General features: G+C 64.1%; 2 protein-coding genes across 2 annotated transcripts in view; one reads left to right on the forward strand and one right to left on the reverse strand.

The window, feature by feature from the left end:
• MNEG_6110 (hypothetical protein) overlaps window positions 1–638 on the forward strand; it is a gene marked incomplete at both ends in the record, with an annotated part of 5,815 nt that extends 5,177 nt beyond the window's left edge. The window contains one exon of the mRNA XM_014045414.1: window positions 402–638. Coding sequence (XP_013900868.1) covers window positions 402–638 — 237 coding nt within the window. The remainder of the gene's footprint in view (window positions 1–401) is intronic.
• Window positions 639–1,519: 881 nt separating this feature from the next.
• MNEG_6111 (hypothetical protein) lies at window positions 1,520–6,872 on the reverse strand (the record flags this gene model as incomplete). Its single annotated transcript, XM_014045415.1, has 13 exons — window positions 1,520–1,894; window positions 2,087–2,434; window positions 2,710–2,769; window positions 2,948–3,010; window positions 3,200–3,391; window positions 3,634–3,678; window positions 3,934–4,135; window positions 4,491–4,644; window positions 4,946–5,253; window positions 5,483–5,613; window positions 5,939–6,050; window positions 6,211–6,358; window positions 6,767–6,872. 13 exons carry the CDS (start codon window positions 6,870–6,872, stop codon window positions 1,520–1,522), a joined length of 2,244 nt encoding a protein of 747 aa, XP_013900869.1.
• Window positions 6,873–9,385: the final 2,513 nt, after the last annotated feature.

Below are 9,385 nucleotides of genomic sequence, written 5' to 3' on the forward strand. Positions count from 1 at the left end.
GGGGGGGGGGGGGGGGGGTGCCTACGCCCAGAGGAAGGCTGCGGCTGCGGTGGCCATGCTCTGGGCAGCCTTGCTTAGTAACCCCAGCCCGTCACTCGGAAGCTCGCTGCTGCCCCTTGCCCCTTGTGGCTGCGGCCCCTGGGGCCTCTTGTCCCGCCCTACTCCAGGCAACCGCCGCGCGCCCTCGCCCCCCTCACCCCTGGTCTATGCATGGCCCCCCCTTTACCACCTCAACGGCACGTTAAGATATCCGCCTACCTCACCCACTTCACCTTCCACCACCCAATCACCCCTTCTGATACCAGCCCCCGCTGCTGCACGATTGCCCACGACCAACCACCCGTTCAAGCGACCAATCAAAACCCCAAATCTCGTAACCCCCCAAAACGCTACCATCCCAGATCATCCGAATCACTCTGGCCTTTGCATTTCTGATGGGCGTGATGTGGCTCTGCAACATGATGCCCAGCCAGCAGGCCGACCTCTCGCCCGAGGTGCAGGCGCGCCTCGCTGCCCTGAGGGCGCAGGCGCTGGAGCGGCGCCGGCAGCAGCTGGAGGAGGCCGCCGCGGACGGCGGCGGCAGGGTTGGCGGCGCCGGCGGCGGCGCGGCCGCGGTGGCAGGGCACGGGGAGTTGTGAGCGCGGGAGGGGGGAACGAGCGGGGGGCCATCGCCGTCCGCTGCGGCGTGCTCCGGCGGTTCCAGCGCACGTCAGCAGGGGTTGAGAACGCAGGCAAGGTGATCTGGGCTGACCTTGCTGCACGAACTGCAGGTGATGAGCGTTGCTCCTCAGTATTGCCTGGCCAACAGCGGCGCCCTAAGACGCTGACGCTGTCGCTGCTTTGCGCCCCACAAATCGTCTGCCCCTCAGCTCTGTCGCCGCACGTGCTGGGCGGCCGGCTAAGCTCTTTCTGTAAAAGTCGGTTACACCACAAAGCCCCCGCCGCAGTGATGGGTGCGCAGGAAAAGGGTTGCACCAGCCTGCTGGGGCTGCTTGCGGCAGCATTCTCTTGTGTCATGTGTGCAAACAATCCAAAGCGCAGGAAGGGTATGACTGTTGAGGACAAAGCAAGGGGAAACGATCGGATTGCTGCACCCCGCATATCACGTGGTGCAGTGGCAACCTGCATGCAGCCATAAGATTGGGTTGAAGACGCCCTCCCCTGTCCCACACGGACGTGAAAGGGAAGTGCAAGGGTCGGATGTGTGTCCGCTTCGTGCAGCGCAGTTGTTTCGGCCTAGTCCACACGCATGCATGGAGCGGCTCAAGGCAAAAGTAATGCAGGTGCATGTCAGCAGGCCCGCACCAATACAGGCAACCAGTCAAGGACAAAGAGATGGCAGTGTGTGATGTTAGCGCTGGGTTGGGGCCCCGTTTGTTGGGGCAAAACGCACAGCGTTTGGGGCCTGCACACGCTTGGTGTGCAAGAAAGGGATAAGGATAGCGCACAACCCCAAGATACTCAGGCCTTGGGGTCAAAGACTTTGATGACTTCACAGGAAAACACCTTCCGCCGGCACTTACGCAGTAGAAGCCGGCATGTGCCAAGACAGTCCCGGCAGCTCGACCCGCGCAGAGCCGCCCCTTGCAACGGGGATGGTAGCGCTGCTGCCCCCCGCGATCAGCGGCGCCAAGCACTGCGTGCTGTTGACCGCTGCCGCGCCGCTCTTGACCATGACGGCCGTGACGGCGCCGCCGGCCCCGACCTCTATCGCGTACGACAGGGCGCACTCGTCGCGCGCCTGCCTCGCCAGGAACGCGGCCCTCAGGTCGTCGAGCTTGAGGGAGGTGAGGGGCCACGACGCGTACTTGCCAAACTCAGCCACGACGGCCTCCACCCAGTGCATCGCCAGGCTCTTGCCGGAGCCATCCAGCAACGCTAGGTTGGCTTGGTGCTGCAAGGGCATAGCGGTCGATGGTGGCAAAGTGAGGCTCTAATCGCTGGCTGCATGTTCGGGACCCAGATGAATAGGTGCGCACACCAGCGATACGATATTGGGCGGCAGGATGCAGGAATTACTCAGTTGCGTGTTCTTCTACTCTCACGTCATTCAAGCCCTGTTTCCATGCCCGCGCCAGCCGCTCACCATCATGTAGGGGTCGTGGCGCAGCGACAGCAGGCCGTCCCTCACGACCCTGACTGCCTCTCGCTGCATCAGCTCGTCGATGGTCGAGTCTCTGCCGTAGAATGAACGGTACAGAGAGTTGTACAGCGCCAAATTCTGGCTCGCGGTCGAGCAGTTGTAATAGATCTCGGTCGCAAAGCGCGGCAGGATCTCGAAACCGTTGTAGCCATGCTCCTTTTTGGTCGTGTAAAGCATGTGGTGGGGGTTGTCAGGGTTTATGAGGAAGCTCCAGGTGTTATCGCCGACAGCGCAGCCCACGCCTTGGCGCGCGAGGGCGGCGAGCGCGTCGCCGTTGTGGAGGCCGCTGATCTGCAAAGCGGGGCAGCATCAGAGGAGGAAACAGACGGGGGAAGGAGTATAAATTAAACAAATTAGTCTAAGAAGTGTGATTTTTGGAACTCCCTTGAGGGCCCCAATATAAAATGCATCCTGGCCTTTCGGGCAGCAAGTTGAGGTGGACACTTCAGAATGTCTTAGCAGGCAAGCCAGCTGTGCGGGATTCCTTCTGCATTCAAGCGCACCAGCATCAGTGTGCTCAGCTGCCTGCCGCAACGACATTATCACCAGCCTTTCCGTGCACACACCTGGGGCGTGACCATGCAGCCACTGCTGAAGCCGGAGCGGTTTGACAGGCCGAGGAAGGCCTGCGATAGATGGCGGAAGCGAGGGAGGGTATCACTGCAATGGAGACGAACACGCACGTTGGTGGTAAGTCGCGACGCCGACGCCACGCATCAAGTGCGTTCCCCATCTTGCTGATGTCATCTCCTGCATGCCTGCTGTGTGTGCGTGGTGCGTGGGTACCCTAGCCGCTCAACGCACCGCCGCATCAGCGTTCAGGGACAGCTGCTCCGCGGCGTCAAAGGCCGTCGCGTTGTCCAGGTTCTGGGGCGTGAAGGGGTCGTTCGGTCCCGCGATATTTTGATTTCACCATCAACGTTTGTCTGGGGGTGGGGGCTGCTCGTGCGCGCGTCTTGTTACAGGCAGCGCGCTTGCAGGAAGAGACCACCCGCGACTGTGCCCACCCCTCTCCTCGCCAGCTGGTCCTTGCTCGTCCCCATCCCGCCGCCTGACGCCAATCGTCTCCGTCCCCGCCTCCGCCCCCGCCCACAGCCTGAGCCCGGCGCCGACCTCGTGCGTGAACGTGTGGTGCGAGAAGAAGAATGCGTCCGCGATGCCCCCCTCGTTGTTCTTGAGGGCGGTGGCGATGGGATCCTCCAAGCGAAACTGCGGGTCGTGCCACAGGGAGCTGAAGTTCACGGCGGCCTGCAGGGGCGTGAAATTCACAGGGTTGATGGCGGTGGGAGGTTTGATAAGTACATGGCAGCAACGATATCTGCACGTGGCGTTGCTGCGTGTCACAACTGGCAAACATTGGGATTCGGACCCTGGTGAATGCCAAGGTATGTAGCTCGCAGCCAGCAAGAGATATCAGCAGCAAATTGCAATTGAAGAGAGACGAACGTGCCCACACACCCCAGCAAGGCAATGGTGTGCGCCTGTCGCACCTGTGGGACACGGTTTTTGCCGAATCCCAGGGGCTTGGGCCAGTCCTAAGGGGGGAGCAGGGTGCAAGGGAAGAGAGTGTGGGCAAGAAGAGCCAGGCCGGCTGCGCATGGCCATGGATGCGCATCCCCGGCTGCGATCATCAGCCGCCAGAAACCGCCAGCGTGGTCGGGTCGCAGCTGCAAATGCCTGCTACGTCCCCAGGGGGATCCGTGTGCACTGCATTGACTGCCAACGTCAGGTCAACGCTGCTCATGCTGCTGCCTTCGTAGGCACGTGTCGTGTCACAAGTGCTGGCTCACCTTGGTGCAGTTGCGGCAGAATTCGGGGGCGTCGGCCGGGCAGGCATGTGTCCCCACGTTCCAGCAGCTGCAATTGAGGTCCTTGTAGGCCGGCATGTCGATGCAGCTGCGGTCGTCCACAGCCAGGGAGTTCCCCACAGGCTGCGCGGCCGCCCCCGCCTTGGCGCCGATGACGCCGCCGCCGTTGAACGGAAGGTCGAGCCTGCATGTGTGGGCGAAAAGGCCGTCACGCATTTAGAAAGGAAGTAGGCCCCGCTACCGGCGCTCGACTCCCTTCTAGCTCCACTGCTGTGGCTGCACAGCGGCCACTGCCGCCGCTATTACACAACCACTGGTGGCGGCAGGTGACCCAGCAGCTAGTCATGCTGGCACAGCGTGATGCCAATGGCCTGTCATGTCGTATCCGCGCAGGGCATCAGCTGAGCTCCATTCTTTCACACTCCTGAGAGCGTTCAACCCTCTTACTCATCGACCCAGCCACGCCCACCTCCACACCCATGCACCTGCCCACACCTACCCCCTTCCAAACGAGTGCGCATGCGTGGGCATACACAGACCTGATATCGCTGCCAGAAGGGAGTCGCAGCTTCAGGTGCTGCTGCCACGTCACGTGAGAAAGCACGTCCTGCAGCGATGAGCGATATGAAGTGACGTTCTGCGAGAGGCCGGCCGGCGCTGAGCTGTCAAAATAGGTGGTCAGCAGGAAGTCGTCTGGGATGGGGAGGAAGGCGGTTCACAATGGGGGGTGGATGCAGGGGGAACAAGTGTGCAGGCGTGACCGACTTTGTGGACCGACTGCCGCGCCCGTAGGGAGTGTGGCTGGGCGTGCTCTGAGGCACAGAGCCCGCCCTGTCACCGCTCCTGCAAAACACGCTTCTGGCTGAACCGCGCCCACAGTCGGCGTCTGAGGTCGGCGCGCAAGCGCTGACAAGTTTGCCATCGAGCCCTGCCGGGGCGCGGGCGGGCACGCAGACCACCCGATGACCCACCCACCCATGCGTGCGGCACTCACCGAGCTGCACCGTCAGCAGCGCGCGCCGCTCCCCGGGTACGAGCCCTTGAAGCATCCAGCCCAGGGACAGGTGTCCCAGCAGCATGCAGGTGGTGCTGTGGTCGGAGCAGTCAAACACAAACGCCAGCGACTCGCGGCCGTCTTGGTACTTGACTAGCACGCCCGCCACTTGGGGCGCGGCGTCGGGCTGCTGTGGCGCAAACTGCAGGATCGGCTTCGGCGTGCAGGGTGTGTGCAGGCCGGCGTCGGCAAAGTCGCTGGCCCACATTGCGCAGGTGGTCAGCAGCGGCGCCGCCTTGCCGGGGCACCTGCGGTGTGGGACAAAGCGCCCGTTGGCAGCGAGGTGAGGGGGCAGCGGCGGAAGGGCGCCAAGCCCGATAATTGGGTGGGGCGCAGCGGTGATCTGGGTTGACTCTTCAGCTCACGCATGGTAGATCTGGGCCTGCTGCTGGACGGAGCGACAGCAGCATACCGCGGCAGCAGCAGTCTGCAACATACAAGCAGGTTTCAGCGGGGGCCGTAGCAGCCAAAGCTCACCTCCAGAGGCCGCCGCTGGCCAGGTGCGCGGCGGGGTTGACGCCCGACGCGCCGATTGGGGTGCTGTCGGTGAACGTCATGATGACATCACTTGTCCCGCAGTTGGAGTTGTCGGGCTCAAGACCGACGCTCTGCGGTGTGAGCGGGGGCGGCAGCAGCGTTTGGGGCGGAGTACTGCGGGGTGCACCAGGCGTGCGCGGCGGCTCGGGCGATTGACGGCGCAGCACCAAGAATTGAGGGCGGATGTGGCCCGGCGTGCGTGGTATTGCAGCGCAAATAATTTAGAAGCACTTCCCCGTGTATCGTGGAAATGGAACCCAGTCTGACCGATGAGGGGTGAAGGGCAGTCGGTGGGCGGGTGGGCAGCGGGCAGCACGCGCGCCACAGCTGGGGGCATGCGCGGTCAAAGCTGCGAATCGAAGCCCCTCGAAGCCAACAGAGCTGCACCCGTCTCACCCTTGGCCAGGCGCCAAACTTGACGCTGCGGGCGCCCGTCTTGCGCTGGAAGTCCCACAGCTCCTCGACCTGTGCATGGGTCAGGTAGCCAGTGGCCTCGAGGTTGGGGTACCTGGGGCCCGAGGGGGGAGGGCGAATAATTCGCAGGGCCAGCTTTGAGATGCCGAAGTGAATGGTGTGTACAGTGTCTTTGAAGCAGATCTGCTGCGCTTGCGGCCCGTGGCTGGGAGGCGCGCCCAGCAATGTTGACCAGCCTTGGGGCCGACGCTCACATGACGTAGCCGGCAAAGCGGGCGGAGCTGTCTGAGGTCCACAGGAGCTCTGTGAGGTTGAGGGAGGAGCCGGGGCTGACTGGCACCACCGTGAAGGGGACGCCGTAGCCGCGCATCACTTGGGTCATGAAGCCAATGCCAGAGAAGCCTGGGGGTAGGGGATAGGCCGGAGGGAGGGTGGGGGCGGGGCTTTCCATAATCGCCGGCTCGTTTCATCATCATCACCACCAAGCGAGGGAGCCCAATGCATTGATCGCGTGGGGAGAGCAGAGGAGGCCGCACAGACGGCTTGAACACTAGCATGGAGTTTCATGGGGGGCAGGGCGCTGGGCCCCGTAAGGGACGGCCGAAAGGCCGCAATACACTTGGCAGCTGCAGCTCCCCTAAAAAGCGCAGGTGCCAGGGTTGCACCCTGCCTTGCTTCCGCCCAACCCTAGCCTGCCCGTGGCGACGCACACGCATGTCCTCACGCCGTGGCATCACATGCCTGCATGCAGGCACACGGCATTGATAGCCTGTGCACGGCCGATGGCCCTGCATATCCCCCATCCCCCACCTGGGGCCGTGAGGACCAGCACCTCCAGCTGCACCACCATGGCGCGTGCGCCGCAGACAGCCAGCAGCAGCGCAAGCAGCAGGCACATGATCTTTGTAGGCGTCATTTTTGATTCTGGAGTTGGAAGTGCCCTGTGCAAGCCGAGTTCTGCAAGGTTCAGCGAAAGGTGTTCGAGCTGCGTCGCAGGAAGCGTAGGGCTATGGAAAAGCGTAAGAAGGCAGATAAACAATACGTCTCATATAATCGTGTTGGTATCTATCCCTGGCTTCAAGGTCAACGAAAGGATTCACGTCTGGTCAGCTCCGTCTCAGCTGCCTTTGCACGGTTTCACGATGTGCCTAGAATGTCTGACAGCCCTTTGATGAGCGCTGTGTCCCAAGGGGAGCTGCCCGTCGGGCACAGCAGCCGCTGCCTCTGCTTCGCGTTGTGCGCAGCATGGTGACCAGGTCGTAAGGGACCTGAGGATGCAAACACTTGCATTCACCTACGCACAGCCAAGAATACGGCGCTTCCAAGCTAAACATTAGCTGCACACAACTACATACCGTACTGTTCTGAGAAGCCCCTTGGCATCGTGTTGCGCGTGCGTGTGCTTCCTTGTGGGTCCGAGATGGTGCCACTGCCCACGCAGCAAGAACCAACGACAGCCGACAGCAACTCGCACCCCAGCACTTTGGGCAGGGCGTAATCCATATTGTGCAGCACCGCCGACCTGCCCGCGGCTCGCGCGGCGCTGTCAGACGCGCGCCGGGTCCACTCCGTGGGCCCGCCGCGCGGCAGGAATCAAACTCACTGCTTGGTCTCATCGTTGAATGTGCTGGCGCGCCGCCGCGCGTGCCGAGCGTCCGCCGACCCCGACCGATGACAAGGCGGCACGCGCCCTGAACCCCTACATCAGTGTTACTCGCACAGGGCCGACAAAACGTGCGTGCCACCTTGAACGACGGACCGGTTGCGTGGGGCGGCGGGGAGAGCATACATTGGCAGCAGTGTTCACAGCCGTGCGACAGGATTGCCGATCAAGTTTTGGGCCTGTTCCCTGAATGGGGTACGGGTGCAAGTGCGGGGGGAACCTTCCGGCGTGGAAGAGTGATAACCGCCAACTTTCAATGATTTGAGCCCGCGCGTGCGGCACGCTTGGGGGGGTGGGGGAAGGGTGGGACGCAGGAAAGGCATTGGCGGGGCTGGGCGCGGGCCGCCGCGCCTGCGGCGCGCGCGCGTGCCGCGGCCGGCGGCGCTCTGGGCGGCGCCGCGGCGCGGAGAGCACGCGCGCGCGGCGCAGGCGCGGCGGCGCCAAGAAAGCAAGCGCGCAGTGCGCGCGCGCGGCGCGGGGCCGGCGGCGCGGGGCGCGGGGCGAAGGGGTGATGCCGGCCGTCAACGGCGCGGCGGGGGCGAGTATTGGTGGCTTCGTTGGCATAATCAACAGGCAAAAGGGTTCCGACAAAGACGAATCGGCCGTTCGACACAAGAGGTCGCCCTGCCCTCTGAAAACCGAAGGCAGCGTCACAGGTGGTGCCGTGGGTAGAAAAACTGGGCGGACGCCGCCGTGCGGCGGCGGCGGCGGCCCGACCGGGGCGGCTGCACAGGAAGTCGCGCTGCGCCGGCTCTCAGCCGGGCCCCCAGGGCGGGCGGCGGCTCGCGGGCTCGCTTTTGGTCCCTGCCGGCGGCAAACGCGAGAATGGTGACGGGCTCATGTAGGGGGCAACAGCAGTTTGCAGCGCGCGCCTGTGCGTGCGGCTTCCAAAGTTTCCTTCTCACTGGTCAAGCTTTGAAGAGGGTGGATGTGGGACAAGCCTGGGGTGGTGTGATGCGGTGCGGTTATGGGACATAACAAGGCAGCGGAAGGCGAACGGGCGGGGGCACTCGTCGAAAATGTGGGATGTAGGCCGTGGACGAGCAAATCGTAGGCGGAAGGTGGGGCAGCTGAGCAGTGCTGGGGCCGCGCGGGCAAATGCAGCAGCAAGCAGGGCGCCAAAGGCGCCGGGGAGGGGGCCAAGCGCGAGTAAGGGGGCCGCGCGGCGCGGCGAGGCGGTATGCTCAGGCGCCGCGGGGGGTTGGTGTGTGTGCGCGGGCCACACGGTGGTAGGGTCGGGCGGGGCGGCCGCGAGGAGGGGCGGCCGCGGGCGCCGCTGCTGCGGCGGCAGAAGCTCGTGCGCCGCCCCGCGCCCCCGGCCGGCGGCGGTCTCGTTGGACTCTAACCCCCAATTTAAGATGAGGTAAAGAACGAGGTAGCACAGCGGGGTGGGGGAGGCAAGTGCGCAGTGGGAAAAACCACCCAGATGCGGTTTCCAACGGAACGCGCGCCGCCGCCAGCCCCCGCAAAGCGGGGGCCAAGGGGCGCGTGGGGAGAGGCAGCTCATGCGGAATCGGCGGCTGAGCGGTTTCCAAAGGGCGACCAAGCACGCCGCATCCGGCCGTGGGCGGAGCCGCGCGCAAGCACACGCGCTTGGCCGGGCGGGACGCGTTGAGTGCATCGGGCTGCGGCGGCGGAGTCGCTGGCAATCTGGCTGTGGTTTGGCTGAAGGCGCTCATCGGCGGCTCGAGCAAAGCACGGCGCCGTGGCGTGATGCCTTGCGAGGTGTGGAGGGGGCCGCCGCCGCTGGCAACGGGGCGGCGGCC

The sequence above is a fragment of the Monoraphidium neglectum genome (assembly GCF_000611645.1).
Source record: "Monoraphidium neglectum strain SAG 48.87 unplaced genomic scaffold scaffold00964, whole genome shotgun sequence".
Taxonomy (NCBI): domain Eukaryota; kingdom Viridiplantae; phylum Chlorophyta; class Chlorophyceae; order Sphaeropleales; family Selenastraceae; genus Monoraphidium; species Monoraphidium neglectum.